This window comes from Nilaparvata lugens, chromosome 5 (assembly GCF_014356525.2).
Source record: "Nilaparvata lugens isolate BPH chromosome 5, ASM1435652v1, whole genome shotgun sequence".
Lineage (NCBI taxonomy): Eukaryota > Metazoa > Arthropoda > Insecta > Hemiptera > Delphacidae > Nilaparvata > Nilaparvata lugens.
This window is the reverse complement of record NC_052508.1, coordinates 68466525-68492416: the sequence shown is the minus strand read 5'-3', so window position 1 is coordinate 68492416 and position 25892 is coordinate 68466525. Positions and strand designations below refer to the sequence as shown.

General features: G+C 36.2%; 1 protein-coding gene across 5 annotated transcripts in view; it reads left to right on the top strand.

Annotated features, from left to right (window-relative positions):
* Positions 1-859: 859 nt before the first annotated feature.
* LOC111062959 overlaps positions 860-25892 on the top strand; it is a 94373-nt gene continuing 69340 nt past the window's right edge. Inside the window, exons 1-6 of one of the 5 annotated variants that reach the window (XM_039429146.1) lie at positions 860-1146; positions 1692-1849; positions 4345-4604; positions 11331-11498; positions 12801-12892; positions 14651-14981. In XM_039429146.1, the coding sequence (XP_039285080.1) occupies positions 1841-1849; positions 4345-4604; positions 11331-11498; positions 12801-12892; positions 14651-14757 (636 nt within the window). In that variant the 5' untranslated portion in view covers positions 860-1146; positions 1692-1840 and the 3' untranslated portion in view covers positions 14758-14981. Of the gene's footprint in view, positions 1147-1691; positions 1850-4344; positions 4605-11330; positions 11499-12800; positions 12893-14650; positions 14982-25892 lie in introns of those variants that run through there. The other 4 variants (XM_039429147.1, XM_039429150.1, XM_039429149.1 and 1 more) reach the window with 4 other exon arrangements.

The following is a 25892-nucleotide window of genomic DNA, read 5'->3' as shown; positions in this document are numbered from 1 at the left end:
GAATCTTCTCTCTCACAATCAATTCTGATCGACCTTGATTATTGATCCATAAGGCAACCCTGATGCTTTTTCTGATGCAGGATGCTTTTTCAATGAATGAGGAAACCATATCTCATTGGAGTCAGCATCTTATCTATTACATTATTTTTATAGTTCATCATAACAGTATTTTTATTCCTGCTCACTCCTCCAAAAAGTGTTGGATCTGAGAAACTGATTGATGCTGCTATGATTTGCAGCATCTCGTTCAACACCCACATTAAGGCAATGAGACTTTGCACATAAACAGTAGTTAATTAGTTATGAACGGTATCCATGACCAGTGAGGAGCTGGATCATAAGAAGAAGCCCATCTCACCATATCAGCGCTCTCTTCATTCTCTAACATCTTTGATGAGCCTTGCTGTCACGGATCTCTTAGGATTTCAACCATGCAATCATCCCTTTGTGCTGTGAAACGATATATAATTCCGGAGACATTATTAATTGGCTAACCTCTACGACGTAGAATCAACTTTTGAATAAGTGATGCGTTCAGTGTGGTTGCGCTCAGAAAAATTATCAGAAGGTACAGTAATCTGTGATCAAGGTAGCATAGCCACAGTATACATACAGTACGGAAACTTGGCTATATCCTGACGCCAAAATCCGCCATCTTGTTAGGAAGCGCCGCATTGTAATAGTATTGATGGTAGGTTCGGATCACTTCAATGATCCGGATCAATTGATCTCGTTCACTGCCACGAGCCAATCAGAAGACCAGGATTGGAACTTCCCAAGGTCACGTGACGTGTTTAGTATTGGGGTCATGTAAAAAGCATTGGTTAGATAGGCGATTCATTACAAGTTTCCATTCTGTATATTCTGTGGCATAGCTACAAACATGGCGTCATTCGTCAACAACAACAAAACACACGAGGATGTGATATTATCTTTATTTTATCAGTATTTTCTTGCTTGTGTAATAATTTATTCACTTTTAACCATTTTATAATTTTTTAAATAAATTTTGAATTCAACTTTCATACATCTCCTTACCAAATGATATTGGTAGTTTTTCAATATGAGCTTTGAGTTTTTTTTCAATAGATTGACTATCAATCCTCCCCCCGGTTCTCTCTTACAAGTTAATTTGTAAAAACCCAGGTAAGTTTTAGTTTCTACTCAAATACCATCAGAAACCCGCTTTAGTGTGTACAGGTGAACAGGAAAGAATATCAATAATCATTTTTTTCACCTGCGATATTGAGATTTCCAAATTTTTAGGTTAGGTTTTCATGATTACAATTTATTTTTTTTTCATTTCTACGCTGCTCTGTTTATTTGGGGTGAACTTGAATAAACTTCTCTTCCTTTCGACCTCTCAATATTCCTTTCCACATATTCTAAAAAACCCCAATTACACCATGGATCAAAGAAAAAGTCTTTATACAATGTTTAAAAATTCATTCGGAAGACCATGGGTAATCAACAGCAGCCCCTGCTCCGGAACATTACAAATGGAATAATTACGGGCGGTGTTGAAATCTGCAAAAAATATTTAAGTAAAAACTGGCAAATCTTCCAGGAACAGCCAGTTCTTTAAAACGTAAATATTTGTTAGGTACCTCACTATGGTCGTATCTAGTGTCATTAATTAGATTCAATAAACTAATTTTATTGATATTTTTACTAAATTTATTATTTTTCAGAGGATGTTGCTAAGAAACTGAAGAAGAATCTGTCTACAGCATTGAGTGTCCTCAAAAATCAAAGCTGTCTACAGGATGAAGCCGCCTTATTATCCAGATTGATTTATAAATTCAGTAATAAATTGAGAAATGATAAAGGTTTCAGATCAATGGAAAAAGTAAGTTATCAAAACTGTATTCTCTTCTCAAACTATCTGTTCTTTCAATATTATGTAATGCTGAAAAAACCTGTTCGTTAGTTAAGTTCAAGCAATAAATCGTTATGGGAGCTTAGCCGCTTACATACTTCGTGAACAAAATCTGAAGGATTTTCCAAAACCAACCAGTTATTTCATCTTTTGACGGATTAGTGACATAATTCAAGAATCCAGTATTATTCAAGTCTACTGGATTAATGACTATAATATAGTCATTAATCCAGTAGCTATCCAGTAAATATTATTTAATTATTATATAAGCTATATTCAAGTGCCCTACATGTCAAGGTAAATTTTGACAAGTACAACTTGAGTAGAGATTTACAGTCATAACACTCGGAATGGTTAATTATTAATGGTAACAATTTGATAAGTTTTCAATCAAATTGGAATATTCCCAGACAGTGATGTTATGTAATGAAATTTATTAAAATTGAAATAAAAAATTAAATGGTTGCATGATTGACATGTCTTATTGTCGACTGAGTAGGGCAAGAGACTCGTTTCCTACTGTGGCTCTAATAGTACTTTACGTAACAAGTCCGGTAACGATAATTTACCGCATAAGTATGACTGTTTCTGCCCGAAACGTAGTTGAGTGCAGAATTATCATACGAATGCGGTAAATACGTTACCGTACAAGTTACGTACAATATTTTTTGTCATACTTATCTGAGAAAGAATAATGTTACTGAGAAACAGAAACCATTACCTGCTGCTGCTCGAGCTACTGCATTCTATAAACATGAACTAGCCCGTAGCGCCTAGTTCATAACAGACAGACCCTTTGAGCTCAAATAAAATATAAAGGTCTAAATTATAATATTTCAGATTAGATCTTATAACTTGAAACTCCTTAAATGAGTTCTTTAATTATTTGAGTTAATATATTGATTACTCAGATGTTATTAGGACTCAGTAGAGTCCTAACATACTCGACTGTAAAGAGAACATAATTATGATCTCTTTACAGTATAGTATGCTGTAATGAAAATCACATGTTCTCTTGTTCTGCAAACAGCTGTTTACCGGCTTGATTTAATGCATGGAAAACAGCTGCAATTGAGTAAGTATGACAAAAAGATCTTTAATAAGCTGCCTAGACAGTTACCAGCTTTGAGTACCCAGGAATTCAAGGCTAAGTTAATGTGTTGGCTTAAAGAAAACCCTTTCTATGGGCTACATGAGTTCTTCAAAGTCACAGTGACCATGCCATCTTGATAACTCAAGTTTATAGCCATGACTAGCTTCAAGAAAAGTTAATTCTTATTATTTTTTGACACAACCTATTCGGCTCCGCTGGCATTGGTGAAGAATAAGTGTATAATTACCGAACTGTACTGAGAACCTGAAATTGAATCCTCATAGAGTTCTTATCAGATTATGCCTTTCTGTGACTAATCTTTTCGTAACCGCCCCCAGATGGGGCTAGAATTAAGAGATCTCTAAAACAATAAAGGGCGAGTCATGGGACTGGACAAACAACAAACTTTTGCGTTCTATTAAACCTATAAATTCTATTGAATTAATTAATCTAATTTAAATTTGGACAACAAATAATCTATATCGTTTTATTGCACATTCTATAAAACTGACTGTAAGATTTTGCTAACCGCTTATCTGGAATTCTAATTGTTCATGAAGGTAGCGTGAACTTGACTCATTCTACTATTGCGAATTTAAAATACTATGGACTTGGTCATTCAAGGGTTTTTAGCATGAGCTAGAAAATTTAATGGCACTCACTATCTGAAATTAATAATCAATCTCATTTTGATTTGAACTTGTCACTACAGTAGTATGTTCTCACTAATATTCATCTTCAAAACTCACACATTCTCTTCAAAGAATCATCAAATTACTTTAACATATTATACGGAGAAAATAATACACATAAGCAAATTTAAATAATAAACATATTCAACAAAATTGCATTTTTTTGAGCCTTCGAGGCCCGAGGCTACCTCTGGATTTTTAATCTGTTTCGATTCGCGGCTTCATTGAGACTAAACTTATCCACGTGAATTATGTTCCCCTTCCACCAACGAGACAACGGTCCACGTGCAGACGAGCATAATTCCTTGGGAAAGGAAAATAATGCAAGTTTGAAATATTCCCAAATAGGCTACTCGTGTATTTCCATCGGAATTGGAAATACAGTTCCGTGAGAATACTTCAACCCTGCAAAAAATTTGAGTCTTCCCGGAAGCAAATTAGCAAAATATTAATAATGAAAGAAAAAAATAAATTTCTCACGATAAAAATTCACACAGAAAATTTAACTGCAAGATTACTAAAGTCTCATCATTGTTAAGTCCTAATTCTACTCTTTTTCAAATGAACCCAATCAATAAATCTATTTCAATATTATAACCATTACAGTTTTATAAATATTTTTTGAAATCCAGTTAATATGCTCTCTGACTATGCTTAAAGTTATTTGCGTTCATTCACAGGTGAACCGCGGTCTACTACAATACTTGAATCTGGACATTGTTACAATATTTGAAACTGTGGAAAGACAAATCTGTGATGAGTTCGGACCGACGCGGCAGCTTCTGGAATGGCTGCTGGTCAGACTGCAAGGCTTTGCTAAGCTCTTTGATTTCATTCAGCTGCGCTGCGAGGAAACTGTCTCTTACCTGAGATGGAGATTTGAGTCGGGCCACGTTTGGATCCATGCTTTAATTGCTACCGGGATCTTGAGTAGAATATGGTCAGTGAAAGTGTTTGTTTTGATATTCTATAGGAAATTCAATCAATAATTTTATTCAATTCAACACAATATACATAAAATAAATAATGAACATCACGACAATGATATCTTTAGTCTCGTATATCCCACAATGGAACATGCTCTTGAACCAAACTTATCAACTTTTCATGTTCCTGAGTTATTTTTTTTTTCAATTTATTAGCAAAAAAACAGGATGTCACAATTTGACATATAGGCCAGTCAATATAACAGTAAAACACTCAGTCAATACAAATACTGTCAATAAAAAACAATACAAAGTCACATTACAATAAAAACATGTATGTAACTATGTATATTAATCCTATTCATATAACAGTAATATTAATAAATTCCAAATATTGAAATCTTCTACATTCATTTTCATGTCGATAAACTCTTCAACTGAGTAAAAGGGGTTTTTCAAGAGAAATATTTCTAAAATCTTTTTGAACCTCCTGTGATTAAGTTGCCTCACCTCAATAGGAAGCCTATTCATCAATTTAATTGCAACATTCGAGGGACTTTGATCAGTTTTATGCAGTCTGCTTCGTGTTACATTGAGCGTCTGATTGGATCTTGTATTATAAGAATGAATTGAATTTCTCAACTCCATCTTCTCTGGTTTGCTTTCAGGAATAGTAAGCATTGCAATATATATAATGAATATAGAGTTAGAATTCGAAGACCTTTATAAATATCTCTACAATGTTCCCGATTCCGCGCCCTGGCGATGACTCTGACAGCCCTTTTCTGCATTATGAAAATGTCTTGTGCTTGTGAAGAACAGCCCCAGACTATAAGGCCATATGAAATGTGTGGATGAAAAATACCAAAATAAGCCTGACGTAGTCCATGTTGGTCCAGCTCCCCACATAATCGTTTAAGGGCAAACACACCGCTGCTCAACCTACTTTTCAGAACAGCAATGTGTTGTGCCCAACTTAGAGTAGGGTCAATAATTATTCCTAGGAATTTCTGCTCCTTACCAGTATCATTTGTTGCTGATCCCTATTTGAGCCTAAAAGTGACTGTTGTGGTTTTGGCTTTGTTGAGGAACTGTTCGTTGGCATTCAACCAAGTTTGCACCGACTCCAGATTCCTCTCCGACAGTGCAACAGCTTGAGCATCATTTTTATGCTTATTAAGAACTGTGGTATCATCGGCATACATGAAGATTTTTGTTGGGACATTTATGCTAAGATCATCAATCATGATCAGAAAAAGCACTGGACCCAATACAGACCCCTGAGGCACACCACACTCCACAGGCAAAACGCAAGAGTTGTCACCATTCACGGAGACGTACTGCACTCTGCCTCGCAATAGGAAGAAAATAGCTCAAGAGCAGGTCCCTCAACATGAAGGTGTTTCAATTTCGCCAGGAGGATATCATGTGACACACAATCGAATGCACGACTGAGGTCACAGAAAGAGACAGCGGCAGAGGATTTATCTTCAAAGCAGTCAAGAATTTCTTCAACCAGTTTTATAAGAGCATGTGTGGTTGAGAGGCCTTTTCGGAAGCCAAACTGTGTTTTGCAGAGCTAGTTATTAATTTCAAGAAATTTGCAAAATTGCATTGCGAGCAGAATTTCGTTTATTTTAGACAGTATATTGCTTCACCAAAGCAATAGGTCTATAGTTGGCAATATCATCATGCTTGCTCTTCTTGTAAATTGGTATAATTTTGGTAATTTTAAGAGAAGTGGGGAATTTTCCATTAGCGATCACTTCATTAATAAGTGCCGTGAATGGGGTAACAATACAATCTATGATTCGTTTAATTAGGGCATTGGATAGTCCATAGTGATCTTTGCTTATCTTGGTGACATATGCTTAACAACTTCCAGAACGCAATTCTCTGTAATGGGCTTGAATCTAAACATCTCAATACTTTCAGGAACATTCTTATTCTTTAGTAGATTATCTGATGTAACTGTATCATTTTTATCAAGCTTTTTCTTAATTTCATTAGCAATATTTGCAAAGAAACTATTGAAACTGTCTGGAGATATAATGTTCTTGAGTAGTTCTTTTTTTCTGATTTATCCTTGTTTACTATTTTCCACAGTGTCTTCGACTTATTTTCAGAATTCTCTATTAAATTTTTGTTGGATTCTTTTTTTGCTTTTTTTATCATTAGTCTGTAATAACTTTTTTCTATTTCTTGTTCTGCATCCTTACTATTTCTATTAAAATGCAGGTTGAAGTCACCACATAATATTGATTTCCGGTTTTTCTTATTTAAATAACTTAAAGCTAGTTCCATAACCCTGCAAAACGTTTCAAAATTACCTTGAGTACTTCTATAAACAGTAATGACCATGATATCAATATTCAAGAAATGAACTCCTGCTAATTCACAGTCCAACTCAACCGAAATGTTATTTAAATAGTTTAATACTTTGTATTGGGACGCATCATGATTTGAATATATGGCCACACCACCATGAATTCGTATTGAGCGACAGTAGCCGGTACTAAATGTAGATGCTTAATATTAGAGTTTACTTCAAGCTCAGCATCAGTCATCCAATGCTCCGATACACATAAAATGTCCAACTTAAAATTAACAATAATCTCCTCCAGCAGCCCTATTTTATTTGATAAGCTCTGTACATTTTGATGTAAGATATTTATATTACTTTTCCTAGAGTGAATGGCATAATCATCCCTATAATTCAGCCGATATGGATTGAAATCAGTCTCGGCTGATGGCCTTAGTAGTTTTTCAGAGGAATAAGTTTATTGGTTGGAATTATCACGTCTTTATTGAATTGTTTTAAGATTTGCAACTTTACAACTCACTTTGAAAATTTACAACTTTATAAAACAGAACAACTTCAAAAACAAACATGACTGTGAAACAGTTTTAGGTTAGGAACACTTTGTTGACTAGTTAGTTCGGCCAGACAGAGCCGGAAAATCCCATTCAATCCGGATCGAAAAATTGATCGGCCGGAGACGGCCGTGCACGGCCGTATGAACGAACCTGTTGCAATGGACGAGCATCTATAGCTTTCTTTGTTGGGAGATCGTTCGGACGAGTTCGGTAGTTTTCGGCCGATGCTAGTTTGGACGAAAACGGTTCTAGTGGACAGCCCACCTTAGAGAAGAAGGTATAGGAAAAAAGAGAGAAAAATATGAGCAAAAATTTTAAGCGAGTCCACTTTCAACAAATGTATCTAAAATAAATGGTCTTGCAAACAGTAGTTGGAGCAGAAATATCGTGACTCATACGTCGATATGGAAGAAAAAGTTACTGTAGGTCCAGGTTTTTATTTCTAGTTTAGTTTTTCTACTAATCTTGGAGTCTATGAGGAAGTGGTCCGGAATAAGGTTCAATATTTTAGTGCTTATATAGATCAACTGTTTCCTTGAACATTCAATATTGGTGTGATATGTGACATATCCATTTGCCTTAAATAATAATTATTGACAATTGAATTTAAAGTGCGAGGGAAATGGCACTATTAAAATTGAAGTCTGAACTGTAAGCTATTCAGCGGTCCCCAGACATTCAATCAGTGGCGGCTCGTGCAAATACTAATGGGGGGTTCACATTTAACATGAGCAACAAGATCTAGATCTTTAATAATTTGTTAAACCCCATGTTTCAATTGAATTTTGTTCATTTCACGTAGTAGAATGTAATTTTTTATTCCTAGAAGAGTACTAGGCCTATCATATTATTACGTAGGTAACAAAATATTCTAATGGGTTGTATTATATTAAGTACCTATATAATAATTTGGATTTTCGTTTAATAATAATAAGTATTTAGATATACTCAGGATTCTCAACCTAGAAGATGTACTCCCATACTCCCATTGAATAATTCATGTACAAATCATAAATTATACAGAAAACAGCAATAATTTTTCCTCGATGTAAGATAATTTCCAATCAAAGAAATAAGGATTAACATGCTTTTAGAGACTTTGTTAACACTCACCCTCCTTCTAGTTGGCATTTACAGAGCATTTTTTGAAAATAAAATCCATCCTCCTCTCCTTCCTTGCTGCGAAAACATCGATCACCTTCTCATTGAAGTTAATGATATTTGCTATCATTTCCTTCTCAATAGTCAGCATTGCTAATGCTGATAGCCTGTCCTGGTTCATTGTGGAGCGCAAAAACGTCTTGATTCGTTTTAGTGTAGAAAAACACCTCTCAGCTTCAGCTGTTGTCATTGGGATGGTTGAAATTATCAACAAAAGTTTATAGGTTTCGGAAAATGACGAAGTTAAGTTATTTTCAATGAAAAATTGTAGCAAACTGACAGCACCAAGCAAATTTCTGAAGTCTACTCTTCTAAAAATTATTTCAAGTTCTGTTTTTAGGCGATTTTTCTCAAGAAATGAGTAAACCTTAACAGTATCTTCAAGCAAGGTATCTGGGAAATCCTTATTGAAATGTTCAAATTTTTGTGAGTCCAATAACAGATTGCTGAATAGAATGTTGTGAATGAGAACCGGGTTTTGATTTGAGTGGTGATGATGTCACAGGTTTCCTTGGCAGCCACTGTTCTACTGAGGTAGGAGTCCTCTTCGCGCCTTGAACGTTTGGGCACACTTCCTGCACAGTCTGCTACCATCTCCATCAAATCATTCATTTTAGTTCTTTCCTCTTCAACAGCTTTGATAAAATGTTCAATATTTGATTTGATTTTCATAGCATCTGTCTTAACTGTTTGCAGCTGATTATATAAAATGTCAACATGAGGCATTAGCCTGTGAAAAACCGAGAGCCAAAAAATGAATCTATTATCTTTGAGAAGACGAGCAATAGCACCTGCTTTTATAATACTAGAAGGTTGTTTTGATGTGGATTGAATCTCCTCCATACACTCGATTAGCTCTTCTCTATATTCAAAAACTGTATTCACAGTTCTACTTTTAAAATTCCACCTTGTTGCTGACGCCCTAGGTACACGTTTGCCGACTACTCTGTCTAAAACATCTATTCTTTGAGGAGAATTTAAAAAAAATTAGTAATATCACTCAAATCTGAGAAAAAAATTCTTACATCTTGATTTTGACTCGCTGCTTGTGCTACAATTAAATTGAGTTGATGTGCATAGCAATGCACAAAAAAGCATGCTTATAGGTTTGTTGCACAATTGTCTGCACACCAGCATGTTGTCCACTCATCACATTCGCACCATCATAACTTTGAGAAATGAGTTTTTCTGGAATTGTTATGACAGTATCCAAACTTGAAAAAATACATTTTGCAATCGATTGTGAATCATGACCCTCAGGATTATCGAACTTCCAAAATCTCTCTACTGGTTGACCATTTGATAAAATATACCGAAAAACTAAAACTAACTGAAATGCAGACGAAATGTCAGTTGTCTCATCTGCTATTAGAGAAACATATTGAGCATTTTTAATCTCCTGTTTGATATTTTCTTGGCACACAGAAAGCATGCAGTCCAGCAATTCATTTTGAATGTCTTTGGAGGTGCCTTTGAAAACTGTAGCACTATTTAAATGTTCTTTCAAAGCCGAATCAAGCTCTGCAGTAAAATTCACAAGGCCTTTGAAAATTCCCGGATTTAAAGCATTGTCGTCCTCTCGATGACCCCTAAGAGCTAACTCAAATGCACCACAAAATTTAATGCAGTCTATAAGTTTGGAAAGCACATACCTATTTTTGGTGACTTGCTCATTATGTTTTCTGATGCTCAAACGATAAGCACTATCAAGCTGTTGACGAACATCAATTTTACCAAGTAAATTGAAATCCAATGAAGCACTAATATGCGCATGTGAGTTTTCATGCTTTTTAATTTTTTGAGTCAAATGAGCTAAATCACACACACCGTTCTTAATCCATGCTGGATCGCCTTTTTCGCGAGCAAACAACAAGCACAGAAAACAATAAAGTTTGTTAGTTTCTTCACAACCACACAGCCAAGATGTCTTTTCATATTGTTGGTCTTTGAAATCTCTCTTGTATGTCCTGGATTTCGATGTAGAAGTCTGATGTATATGAATTGTCGGTGTAGGCCTACCACTTTCCTTAATCGATATTTTTTCCTCGATTGATAAATTAGAGAACACTATCTCTTTTAAATAGCTAACTGAAACCTTTCTTGAACCCTCCATTCTCACTTTTCAAAACACAAGAAAGAAGAAACAAGAATTAACCTCAAAATCGACAACACATGTAGCGCGAACGCGAAACTGCAAACAGTAAACAAAGTAGTAGCCAGTGCCAGCTAGAACAGTTCATAAGTGGAAACGGCTCTAGAAGGCAATGGCGCCAATTCAAAGCACACTATCACAGCTATGAGCTGCTTGGAAAGCAGCTCACCGTAAAGCTAATGTAAATAGTCTCCCACCCCCCACGGGGAGGGAATTGAACTCGCCCAGCTACCATTTGAACCCATACTAACGCTTGGAGCAGTGATCCTGCTTGCTGTAGCGCGTAATTCAAAAGGTTATCTCAATGCGTGTACCTTGCTTGGTGCGCTCCTTATTGTTTTAATATTACAAGAAATTTGAGTATTACTATTACTTCAATCAATTTTCTATTGATTTGAACTTTAATTTATTGTAGCAATTTCATAGGAGGTTCACGTGCTCTTGTGCTCTCATGGACACGCCGCCACTGCATTCAATAGCCTATTATTGTACAATATCTGTACCTACTTATGAAAATGATTCTTTAATCGACTTCTGATTTTTGTTGCAGGGCTATTTCTCAAGCACTGGTTAGAGAAAGCTGCAACTGGTATAGATTGATTGTCAAGTATCTGCCAACACTGCAGCCGAGCATGACTCCATGGCTACCAGACAGCTATATCCTCCCTGATGATTTGGCAAAGTGGCTTGGTCAACCTTCCTACATTCAAAGGGAAAAGTAAGACAGTATTATACTTTTCCCAACTGTAGCCTTTCCTTTAGAATTCTGTTCAAACAGTACTTGACTAAAATGATAAGTTGATTTATTTCTGTTTTCCAATAACAGCCACAGTGATTAAAGTTCAGATGATACAGTGCCGGTTGCACAAAAGCCGGTAAAATTTTAACCGTGATTAATTTCACGAGAACCAATCATAGAAGCCGTCTTTTCAAAAATGCCTTCTCTAATTGGTTCTCGTAAAGTTAATCACGGTTAAAATTTCAACCGTGATTAATTCCACGAGAACCAATCAGAGAAGCCGTAGTTCGAAAAACTTCTACTCTTATTGGTTATTGTAAAGTTGATCACGGTTAAAATTTAACCGGCTTTTGTGCCACAGAGTGGGGCGAGGGAAACGCTTAAAGTTATTAGCATAATCCAATAAAATTAATCACGACGGCAAAAAATCGTCAGTCCAAAAATCAACGTGTGTTTAACTGTAGTGAGGTCTACGTTGTAATGACAGTGTTTAATTAGCAATGGTATTGCTATCCTTGTATATCATTCAACAAAGCAGATAACGCTAAGTATCTCTTTCTTGCTTTGCTCTGTTGCCAGATCGCCTTCAACAATTTAGAATTAATATTTCATTTTAATTATGAAAATTCATTATAAAATAATTGAAAAATATAATTTCTTGCTCAATAGAATATAATTGATTATTATAAACGAGAATGAACAGTTAATATTACATCAATAAAACCTGTATCAGCTACCGTCTATTCAAGACAGAGGATCGGCAACGTTGTTCTTCTATCTTTCTCCACTGCCATTATAACGTGGACCTTACTATAGGTAAAAATACTATAAAAATTCATCCTGTAGCATATTTCGGCTGCTAGCCTATTCATAGCAATACATTTTTTTCACTTGTTGATGTTTATTCACAAGTGAATAGTTGTCCTAATTGTCTATTTCCAATTAAATATTTTTCCAATTAATGGTGATTTAAGTGTGATATTTTTATTTTTTATTCTGATTTCAACCGTCAAAATTTGAAAATCTTAGTTTTCGTTGTTTTTGAATGAAAATGGACTAAATTTTAGTAAAGTGAAATTATAACCCTATTTTGGACTTTTAAAATGATATCTAAATTTGGGAGAGAAATAGTAGCCTATGCTACAAGGAGTATCCTTAGTTTTTCTCTCTCGGTCAGTGCTTCTTTGTAAAAATATAAATAAATAAATAAAAATAATTTCCGTTGAATAATATTAATATTAGACTACTGAATAACTTCATGCTATTTTATTTCTTTTCAAGGCCTGGAGAGATAGGATTGGATGATGTGAAAGCAAATGATAAACCTCAAAAATCGAATGCTTCTTCAACTGTCATTACTGAAGATCTTGGAGGTGGGTTCTGAACTTTACTTTCTTATCGACGTACTGCCATACTTTCTTATTGACTTTACAGGGTGTTCTGTAAAAAGTTGCCCTTAAGTCAGGGCGTGATTCCCCACATCAAAAAAAGAAAAACGGTTCCAATTAACATAGGTCCGAAAATGCTTAGTTACCAAGTTATACAGAGTTAAAGATTTCGTCTGAATTTCAGTTCCCCTGCTGAAACGAACCCTAAGGTTGGCTGTTAATTAGGATGTACAGTTTAGCGTACTTTATGTAAAATGAACTGAAAATTGAATAAAACAGTTTCCAGGCCTGTAGGTACAGTAATTTTTAAGATATTGGACGAAATACGCGAAACTTGGTTCCGAAAAACAAGTTCCTTTAAGGTTTGAAGCAGAGTTACTATGTTAAATCATAGAGAAACGATAGCATAAGTAGATATCCCATGGTATAGGGCGTTTATGTCGCAACTTTTACTGTTATCCCAAGCCGATAGTTCACATAGTTCTTTCCTATGCAGCTGTGTGACGCTGGTCTCAAATTGTGCCGTTCATACACTATCACCCCAACAAAACAGTAAAAATTCACAATAATCGACAGTAATCGGCTTGAGATAACAGTAAAGTTGCGACATACATTCCCTATACCATGGGATATCTACTTACGCTATTGTTTCTCTATGGTTAAATGTACATTAAACACAAAATATTTTTTACAGAACTTGTAGAAAATTTAATTTTGAAGAGAAAGATGTAAAATAAGTCTATAGGCCCAATAGACAACGCAACCTTTGAAAAAATAATCCTTACTTACATACAAAACGCATGAAAAAAAAAAACAAAATATGTCAAGTTCTCTACAAAAATCTAATATTAAGGATTATTTTTTCAAAGGTCGCGTTTGTCTATTATAGACTTATTTTACATCTTTTTTCTTCTTTTGATGTGAGGAATCACGCCCTGACTTATGGGCACCTTTTTTCAGAACACTCTGTATATCATCCTGCAATGAATGAAAACTTAATGCCGTCAGCCTTGACGAATTAGTGGGTTCAATTTCTCAATTGTCTCAGTATCTCAACAAATGGTAAATAGGCACTTGATGAACTGATATTTCGACGAACTGAGACCCTCCCCATCGATTGGAATGAAAGATGGCAGCAACTATACCTTTGACATTATTTGAACCTTGAACAATGCTGACGTTAACTCTAAGTGCCGGTTAAATTTTAATCGTGATTAATTCCACGAGAACCAATCAGAGAAGCCGTCTTTTCAAGAAAGCCTTCTCTGATTGGTCCTCGTGGAATTAATCACCGTTCAAATTTAACAGACTTTTGTGGAACCGGGCCCAAGTAATATAAGCTTTATCTTAAGCCGTGTCCACTCTGAACAAATATTCGACATACATGTTCTGCAAACTTTTTTGTTGAGGAGCTCAGGGACAAACATTTTAAAAAGTTTGGACAATCTTTGTTTGTCAAACAAAACATTACTGCTTTTCGAAACATTTTCAGAGTTGACAGCTGTAAAACATAAAACCTGTTCTAGCCACTTACAAATATTTTGTTTGGTGGCTACGGGCAAACATTGTTTGTCAAACATAATAAAATTTGCCCAAACTGTTTCAACAAACATGTTTGTCGAACATATTTTGTTCAGTGTAGACACGGCTTTACAACTCGAAGCTGTATGGCAAGTAAAGTTGATAGCACTTTTCCATAGATATTATGAATTGTCAGTTTATTCGCCTTCTTTCTTTTTTCAGTTGCAATCTCTCGGGAAAAATTTGATTCAGGTACAGTCGCAGTTGCATTAAATCATAAGAAGAAGAAGAGAAATAATCGACAAAAGTTCAAGAGGAAGAAGAAATGAAGCTATGTGTGAACAATGTGATGTGATGCTTCCTATGATCTCATCTCTCTTATCAAACATCTGGGCGAGTCCGGTCAAATTATCAATCAATAAACTGAATACAACTTCATAGTGCTTGGTTGTTGAATGTATTGTGGAATCATTGAAATTCCCTTGTTCAATTATCCATGTAATAAAAAGAACTATTGTTATATTATCAAATAAATGTAATGAATAATTCGGATGATATATTATGTTTTTGTCACCACTGAATCACCCTTTCATCTGCTGCAATTTCTGTATAATTTTTGGCTTTGTATCAATTGATTTGGCTTTGGTAGAATTGATTATTCTTCTTCTTCTTTGGCTACGCCTTATCCCAATCATATGGTGTCGGAATTTTCCTCCTTCAGCCGTCTCCTTCACAAAATCCTGTCCATCTCCTCCTCGTGACACCAACCCCTCTCCCGCAGATCAGCCTCCACTCTGTCTCTCCATCTCATCCTTGGCCTTCCCCGCCTCCTCCTGCCATCCAGATCCAAATCCTGCACCCTCCGTCCCACATAATTCTCCTCATTATTGATTATCATTGTCATTTATTCTTTGTGTCAAATTACATAAAAATTACAATGCTTGAAATCAAATCAATGAATTGAATCGTTTTCTGTACAATTTTCATAATCTCGAACACAACTGTTGGAGCGTTTAGGTCCGTTACAATGATGTTTTTTGCTTGATTGACTATGATGAGTTTTTTTTTATTTGAGAATTGAGGTAAGATTTTATGTTTCAGTGAATAACTCACCCTGTATTGTAGCGAAACGTCTCATATTATAGCACAATACCGAGCTTCGCTCGTTATTTTTATTTATTGATAAACAGAATACAATTCTCTCAAATGATCGTGTTTATATTCTACAGCTGGCTATAAGTCAGCTTATGAATTTTGGGGATGCGATATTTTGATTTTCCACAGAATCACTCGCTCACTTTTTACTATCCACAGATGACGAGAGTCTCAGCTGTTTCAGCCAAGGATGAATTATCCTTTTAATATCGTTCAGCGAGTTTTCCCAAGGATGAGACCTAGTGCAATCGAATTTTTATATCATAAACCTACTATGTTCCAAATTTCGTAAAAAATCGTTAGAGCCGTTTTCGAGATCCGTTGAACATGAATAACCAGATAATAAAAATATAAACCGATATACAGAAATTGCTCGCTTAATATAATAGGATTTGTTAAGTAAACCTCTATTCATAGCCCGAATATCAACCAAATCTGGGTAATTTGCATTTTTCATGTAATTCATGAACATCATTCAAACATAATGGATTTTTGCAAAAAATTAAATCGCTCAAACTGTCAGGAATGATATTACTTGACGAGAGGAACAAATAATATGTCATCACATTGGCGAAATTCATTCCTATTCTTGAGTTGTAAGCATTTGAAGATGAGTGATTTTTCTGATCTGAGATTGGTGGTAAGATTTTATATTTCAGTGAATAAATCATCCTGTATTGTAGTGAAACGTCTCATATTATGGCACAACATTTAATTAACCTCTATTATATTCTTCCGTTGTTGCAGAATGGCTTCTCGAATTTTGGCTTTCAATTCTTCCGTTGTTGCAGAATTGAAAGCCACGATTCGAGAAGCGATTTCAAATTCTAGTTGTAATGTTATGTAAAATCTGACAAAGCATTTATTGGAACGGTTTCACTTGTTATTCGTTCTGCTACTACGTAGACTTCATGTCATCATCATGTCTGTCTGTCTGCGCGCTGTGTCTTTTGTGCGTCTGCGCTGATCAGTGACGTCTCAGTCGCGGTTTTTTGCCACTGCTCTATCAGCTGGTTTTCTATACTTTTATTCGTATTTTTTCGTCGGATTGTTTGCCGTTGCAATTTTAATATTTGTGCTATTTGATTTTTTAGAATTTAATCTTGTCTTTTGGCATCTTACCTTTTAGTTATTTGCCACCTTTTCACCAAACGTTTGTGGACGTTTCACATACGTGGCTACATTTCCGCCTTCTCGTTTTTGTTGCTAGCGTTTTTAGCTTTTCCTGTCTATCTATTCATGGAGGTCGGCGAGTGTGCTACCTGCGCTCGGTCTACACCTTTCATCTGAATTCATCGGACTTACAAAACCCTTTTAAAGTGTGAATTATTCTTCAAATTAATTCGTTTGTTCCATTCTTCAGTGTGATTCAATTATTCATCGAGTTCTTCACTCAGTTACTCTGTTAAAATTGGATAAAATTTGTCTAAAATTGCAACCTCGTGTAAGCTTCAGTTGCCATTTTTCTACAATTGGCTTCACCTCGTGAACCTCAAACTTTCAAGTGCATCATCTCTACTGTTTGGAAATCAATCCAAAAATTCCAAAATTTGAAGATCGGATTATTCGTTTGGAATTCTACTCGCTCCAGCCTACTTTTCCATTGGGGGATTCGCCTGCTGTAATGGACGTTTCCATGCTTGTCATCGCATGGCCTAATCACTTCATCGCTTGCTGATGTCCTGTTCCTGTTGGTATTGCAGAGTCGTTGCCTGTCTGCCTGGCCGCATCTCCTCTTCAAAATTTTATTCAGGTTATGTAAATCGTTCTTTTCAATTTTCATTTACGTATGCATCATTATTGTTTTATTAATGTCTATCTTGACATTCAACTCACTGAGGCCACTGATGCCTAATTATTATTTTATTAATGTCTATCTTGACATTCAACTCACTGAGGCCACTGACGCCTACTTATTATTTTATTAATGTCTATCTTGACATTCTTTCACTGAGGCCATCGACGCCTATTTATTTATTGGATTTGACAGCTACCCTTGGCTTTACAAGTGATTCATTGAAGGCCACTGTCGCCTATTATTAATGTCTATCTTGACATTCTTTCACTGAGGCTACCGACTCCTACCTATTGTTTAGTTAATGTCTAGCTTGACATTCATTTCACTGAGGCCATCGACGCCTATTTATTTATTGGATTTGACAGCTACCCTTGGCTTTACAAGTGATTCATTGAAGGCCACTGTCGCCTATTATTAATGTCTATCTTGACATTCTTTCACTGAGGCTACCGACGCCTACCTATTGTTTAGTTAATGTCTAGCTTGACATTCATTTCACTGAGGCCATCGACGCCTATTTATTTATTGGATTTGACAGCTACCCTTGGCTTTACAAGTGATTCATTGAAGGCCACTGTCGCCTATTACTCGTTCTAATTGATGTCTGTCTTGACATTCAATTCATTGAAGGCCCATGTCACCTATATTCAACCCGGACTGTCCTCATTTGTATTTATTAGCTACCCTTAGCTCTTAAGTGATATTTTTAAGGCCAGTAACGCCTATTAATTGTTAGGTCGAAATCTATTTTGACATTCAAATCACTGAAGGCCTATGCTGCATATATTTTTATGTATGTTATTTGCTGAGCATTTTTTACAGCTTATTGTCATTTTTTAATCATTATTATTGTACCTTAGTAATAACTTTCATTATTGCACTCAATTTATATTCATTTCAGGTATCATTATTAATACCTTTGCATTTATTGCAATATCATTAATACCAATATCATTAATAATTTAATATCATTAATACCTTTGCAGTTATTGTCAGACCTCAATGGTCATTAATGTCATTGACCTAATTTCATTTAAATTTTGTAGTTCTCTACATTATTTCACATGTTATAATTTTCCCAAGATTTGACAATTGCCTTTGTATGTGGCCATCTGCCTATTATTATTTTATTGATCTCAAAATATTGATTCAATGTTTGTATGTGGCCACCTGCCTATTATTATTTTATTGATCCCAAAATATTTGACACAATTGTTTTTGTATGTGGCCATCTGCCTATTATTATCTTATTATTATTAAATCTTATCTTGTTGATTCATTTAGTCTTTTATTGGCGTACTTACCCCAATTCAAGCTATCAGTATTTTTATGCACAGAATTCAAAGATTTGTTTGTAGGTATTTATACCAACTATCATCCACAGTCCACTGCCCTGCCCTTGGATTCTGTCATAAAAATTGGTTCATCCGGGCCAGATTTCTTGATCCAGTGTTTACCTGGGATAATTGTTAATAGGACCAATTGTAAAAATTGGTCCTCCTGCCCGTCATCTTTGACCCAGTTTGCCTAGGATGATTGTTAATTGGACCAATTGTAAAAATTGTCCTCCAGCCCGTTCATTTTTGACCCAGTGTTACCTAGGATAATTGTTAATTTTTATTACCCATTTCTTGGTCCATTGAACCTTGGGGTTTCAGTGACCGTGTGCCTAATAGTCTAGCTTGACGCCAATGATTAGGTCCCACTCTAGTGTATATTTTATTTCATTGTACCTTTGTATGTTTATATTGTTTAATATTAAGCATTCACACACTTGTTTCAAATTTTCAGTACTGGCTGCAACTCAAAGCACGCTGCGACGTGTATGCACCAGCTATCAACTATCTTGTACCCTGAGAGACTGAACCGCACTGAACTGGTCACAGACGGCTATTGCGCATTGAGAAAACAACACACGGCATACCACACCGCCTTGCGAGCTCGCTACTTGACTCGCCGCACAGCAAGCTTGATACAACTTGCCTCAAACCCACAGGCGTGCCTCTCTGCGTACTGGACCAGCGCCCAAGGTTGCTTATTGGCGCAGCAATCGCATTGCTGCAGTGCACTATTGTGTCATTCACTCAGGTTTTTCTGTTAATTTTTAAGCATGTCCGATCATGAGGAAGATTCACTTCCTGAGCCTTCTGCTCTTTTCAATGCAAGAGACAATTTACACCAGGAAATAGATTGGTTCATAACCAGCTATAACGATTATGTTGTGGACACTGAAGCCACTTATTATCAATTATTGACTGTAAAAAACGAACTAGGTTCACTTAGAATTAAGTATAATAAGATACACCAACAACTATGGAATTCAGAGTTGCAAGTGCAGGACACTTCAATTCATTTTGAGATACTCAATAAGTTTATCTCCATTACCTCTAAGGCAAACGCTGCATTAACTGCCTTTGAAAGCAGACAACGCAACAATGAGGCCACTGCTGGTGCTTCCCAGCGGCCAACATCTCAAAACGCACCTTTGGCAAATTTTCAGTTGCCTCAGATACCGCTTCCACGCTTCAATGGGGAGCTTTCAAAATGGCAAGCATTCTCAAGTGCTTTTACTAATATTATTGGTAATCAAGATAACATTAATGATTCATTGAAATTTTTCTATCTTCGTCAATCACTCAGTGGTGAAGCTCTTGCTAGAGTGGAACACATTGAAGCTGACGAAAATGGTTTTCAGCTTGCATGGAACCTCTTAAGGGAGAGGTATGACAACAAGAGATTAATTGCTGCCAGGCACGTCACGGCAATTGAATCTCCGCCTACCATAAAGCGTAACTGTCCGCAATCATTACGGGCATTCATTGACTTTTGCAAGTCCCACATCACCGCGCTTGAAGCGCTTCAACTTGGAGTCCAAATCAAGGACTTGTTGTATATGCACAAAATGTTGTTGCAGTTGGATACTGCTACTGTTCGAGAATGGGAAAAGAGTGTTGGTATACACGACATTCCCACCATTGATAAATTCTGGAATTTTTTGGAATCACAATGCAAAATCATGGAAGCTGTTGCTTCAAGCTCAGCTAACCATCATCAAGGAAATGTACAGCAAAGTACATCCAACTCGGTTGGTGCTCATAGCAAGCCGAAGTTCAATCAAAGTCAATCAATGTTCAAGCTAGGATGCAGGTTACTACCTCTTCTATGTCACCTTGTAGTTTTTGTAATTCTGTTGGTCATTTTCCAAATCGTTGTAATGAATTATTGAAGTTACAGGTTACTGATCGTTGGAATGCTGTCCGTGACAAAAGGTTATGTTATAATTGCCTCAAGCCTTTCGCACCCAATCATGTTTGTTCGGACAAATCGTGTACACTTTGTGGCAAGAGTCACCACACTGTTCTTCACAGGTCGTATCCTCAATCACGGGACACTCAGCCTACTTCTAAGGATAAGGTAACTTCAAATCTTATTCATTCTCAATCTTTTGCTCCTCCAAGGGTAAGAATGCTGTTTTGAATTCCGTCATGGTTCAGAATGCGGAAACAACTAAGCAAGCTGTTTCTCATGCTGAACAGCCTCAGAAGAACTCTCATGTCACGATGAGCTCTACTTCGTCACTGTGTTTGCAACAGCAATCAACCGTCGCCTTGTTACCTACTGCTGAAGTTTTGGTTCAAACTTCTAGTGGGGAATTTATTAAAGCAACCGCGCTTTTAGACTCTTGCTCTGATTGTAATTTGATGTCAACTAGGTTGGCTGAAAAATTGTCACTTGTTACTTTGTATTCTGACACTTTGATTCATAGTGTAGGTGAGAATAAGACCAAATCATCTATTTCTCATTCAGTTTGCTTGTCTTCATCTGATCGTTCGTGGTCGGTTGAAGAAAATTGTATTGTAGTTGATAGCATATCATCTAATGTTCCTAGGGTGAACATCGATCTTTCTCAAATTTCAATTCCCGTTGAACTCAAATTAGCGGATCCATTGTTTGATCAATCTAAACCTGTAGATTTGTTACTTGGTGCTGGCATATTTGCATCGATACTTCAGCCTGGTAAATTGTATTTAGCTCAAAATGCTCCTATTCTTCAGAAAACCAGTCTAGGTTGGATCATATTTGGTTCTTGTAAAGCTATTCGTCCTATTGCAGCACCTCGTTCGTGCCTCCCCGCTTCACCTGTGGCCGCTCCCCGTAGGGTCACATCGAATGTCCTAACTTCAAATGATGTCTCTCATCAGTTAGAGAAATCAGTTCAGGAAATCAGTTCTCAATCAGTCAAGGTATCAGCTACTACTTCTTCTCATAATGATGTTATCTCAGGTATAATCAATAGTTGCTCAACTTATCACAAAATTGTTCGTACTACGGCGTATGTTTTACGGTTCATTCATAATTGTAGGAAACAAAATTCAGTCGCTCCGCGCTTTGGTCAATTAGCTATCTCTGAAATTTCAGAAGCTGAAAATTGTATCTTCAAATCTATTCAAGAAGAAGCTTTCTCTGCCGAACTTAAAGCATTGTGTCAAAATCAGGAGCTATTGCCTAATAGTTCTATTAAAGCCTTGTCACCATTCATTCACTCAGATTCTCTGCTCAGAGTTGGTGGACGTTTGCAAAATGCAAATGCTTCATTTGATTATAAACATCAAATATTGTTGCCCAGCAATCACAAATTCACTCGTGCATTGATTGTTGCTCACCATCGTCGTATAAGTCATGCTGGGGTGCAGGCCACCATGGCCAGTGTAAGACAACGATTTTGGTTTCCCTCCACCCGTCGCACCATCAAAAGTGTATTGCGGCATTGCATATTGTGTTTTCGCTTTTCGGCTCTTCGTTCTGAGCAAATCATGGGTAGTTTACCAGCGGCCCGCGTTCAGGCCAATGTTCCCTTTTACAATTGTGGTTCGGATTATGCCGGTCCTATTCCCATTCGTGTAGGCAGCCCCAAATCTCGTACTTCTTATTTAACCACTCTGCAGAAAAAAAGCAAATGTTTAAGCAATTATGAAAATTTGAAGGTCGGTACGGTTGTCATCTTGAAGGATCCTGGTTCCGCGCAGTCCACTTGGAAGCTGGCGCGCATTACTGAAGTTCATCCCGGTAAGGACGACAAGGTTCGAGTTGTCACTGTTCTCACTCCCTCCGGCACCTTTAAGAGGGCTATTTCGAGTTTAGCACCTCTTCCCATTGATGAGGATTCTAGTTAATCCCCTTGCTCTTATGGTTCATGTTGTATTTTCAGGTTTCATTGTTCTTTTCCCCTGGTTCTCACATGGGGCCCAGTTTTCAATTTCCAATTGCCTTGCCAGATTTTACATATTTCTTACTTTTTCTTATTGTGCCATACGCCCGTATGACACAAGGGGCCCAGTTTATGTAAAATCTGACAAAGCATTTATTGGAACGGTTTCACTTGTTATTCGTTCCGCTACTACGTAGACTTCATGTCGTCATCATGTCTGTCTGTCTGCGCGCTGTGTCTTTTGTGCGTCTGCGCTGATCAGTGACGTCTCAGTCGCGGTTTTTTGCCACTGCTCTATCAGCTGGTTTTCTATACTTTTATTCATATTTTTTCGTCGGATTGTTTGCCGTTGCAATTTTAATATTTGTGCTATTCGATTTTTTAGAATTTAATCTTGTCTTTTGGCATCTTACCTTTTAGTTATTTGCCACCTTTTCACCAAACGTTTGTGGACGTTTCACGTACGTGGCTACATTTCCGCCTTCTCGTTTTTGTTGCTAGCGTTTTTAGCTTTTCCTGTCTATCTATTCATGGAGGTCGGCGAGTGTCTTTCCTGCGCTCGGTCTACACCTTTCATCTGAATTCATCGGACTTACAAAACCCTTTTAAAGTGTGAATTATTCTTCAAATTAATTCGTTTGTTCTATTCTTCAGTGTGATTCAATTATTCATCGAGTTCTTCACTCAATTACTCTGTTAAAATTGGATAAACTTTGTCTAAAATTGCAACCTCGTGTAAGCTTCAGTTGCCATTTTTCTACAATTGGCTTCACCTCGTGAACCTCAAACTTTCAAGTGCATCATCTCTACTGTTTGGAAATCAATCCAAAAATTCCACAATTTGAAGATCGGATTATTCGTTTGGAATTCTACTCGCTCCAGCCTACTTTTCCATTGGGGGATTCGCCTGCTGTAATGGACGTTTCCTTGCTTGTCATCGCATGGCCTAATCACTTCATCGCTTGCTGATGTCCTGTTCCTGTTGGTATTGCGGAGTCGTTGCCTGTCTGCCTGGCCGCATCTCCTCTTCAAAATTTTATTCAGGTTATGTAAATCGTTCTTTTCAATTTTCATTTACGTATGCATCATTATTGTTTTATTAATGTCTATCTTGACATTCAACTCACTGAGGCCACTGACGCCTAATTATTATTTTATTAATGTCTATCTTGACATTCAACTCACTGAGGCCACTGACGCCTACTTATTATTTTATTAATGTCTATCTTGACATTCTTTCACTGAGGCCATCGACGCCTATTTATTTATTGGATTTGACAGCTACCCTTGGCTTTACAAGTGATTCATTGAAAGCCACTGTCGCCTATTATTAATGTCTATCTTGACATTCTTTCACTGAGGCTACCGACGCCTACCTATTGTTTAGTTAATGTCTAGCTTGACATTCATTTCACTGAGGCCATCGACGCCTATTTATTTATTGGATTTGACAGCTACCCTTGGCTTTACAAGTGATTCATTGAAGGCCACTGTCGCCTATTATTAATGTCTATCTTGACATTCTTTCACTGAGGCTACCGACGCCTACCTATTGTTTAGTTAATGTCTAGCTTGACATTCATTTCACTGAGGCCATCGACGCCTATCTATTTATTGGATTTGACAGCTACCCTTGGCTTTACAAGTGATTCATTGAAGGCCACTGTCGCCTATTACTCGTTCTAATTGATGTCTGTCTTGACATTCAATTCAATGAAGGCCCATGTCGCCTATATTCAACCCGGACTGTCCTCATTTGTATTTATTAGCTACCCTTAGCTCTTAAGTGATATTTTTAAGGCCAGTAACGCCTATTAATTGTTAGGTCGAAATCTATTTTGACATTCAAATCACTGAAGGCCTATGCCGCATATATTTTTTATGTATGTTATTTGCTGAGCATTTTTTACAGCTTATTGTCATTTTTTAATCATTATTATTGTACCTTAGTAATAACTTTCATTATTGCACTCAATTTATATTCATTTCAGGTATCATTATTAATACCTTTGCATTTATTGCAATATCATTAATACCAATATCATTAATAATTTAATATCATTAATACCTTTGCAGTTATTGTCAGACCTCAATGGTCATTAATGTCATTGACCTAATTTCATTTAAATTTTGTAGTTCTCTACATTATTTCACATGTTATAATTTTTCCAAGATTTGACAATTGCCTTTGTATGTGGCCATCTGCCTATTATTATTTTATTGATCTCAAAATATTTGATTCAATGTTTGTATGTGGCCACCTGCCTATTATTATTTTATTGATCCCAAAATATTTGACACAATTGTTTTTGTATGTGGCCATCTGCCTATTATTATCTTATTATTATTAAATCTTATCTTGTTGATTCATTTAGTCTTTTATTGGCGTACTTACCCCAATTCAAGCTATCAGTATTTTTATGCACAGAATTCAAAGATTTGTTTGTAGGTATTTATACCAACTATCATCCACAGTCCACTGCCCTGCCCTTGGATTCTGTCAGTTACATCAAACCATGCATGGACAATGAGATGAAGAGACTACAGGAATGTTTGCGTAGAAAAGGAAGATGCTTGCAAGATGTCATCTTCAAAAAATAGATGTTATGGTATAATTTATTCTAAAATGGCATTTTTTATACTATTGAATGATATTAAAAACTTTATTTAAAGATTTGTTTTTCTTGAAATTATTTAACTTTTAAAATTTCCCGTTTCTCTGAAACACTCTGTATTTACAGCTCATCATTGTTGATCTTTAAATCAGGGTTGTGGCTAGTAAATAGTAAACTGCTTAATTCGATCCAATTCCCAAACACAAATATTTAATAAATTATATTAAAACATCATATTAAATTCTATTGTTATAATATCATATTAAATTCATCATATAAATTCATATCATAACATCATATTAAATTCTACATTGTTATTGTATTAACTGTTATCAGAGAAAACTTCTATAATATAGTATTCTATAGCTGGTTTCTGTGCTGTTATACACCTGCAAGCTGGAAAACCAGTAATCTAAGAAATCTTTATAAACTTGAACAAGATTGAGCTCTTGTAGCATTGTACAAAAGTCAATTAGTAGATTAATTTAACTAGTATTACTTTTTGAAGTCCCATCATTTTAGTATATTTGCATTGTCATTGTAATATAGTGACCCACTGAGAAAAGATCACAAAGAATGAAAATATGTGAAAACATGCAACCTGAAAGGCCGGCATTATCGAATTACGATGAAATCATCATTGACTTCCTGCGCAGTCACGGAAGACCGAGGTGGAGGAAGAAAGGA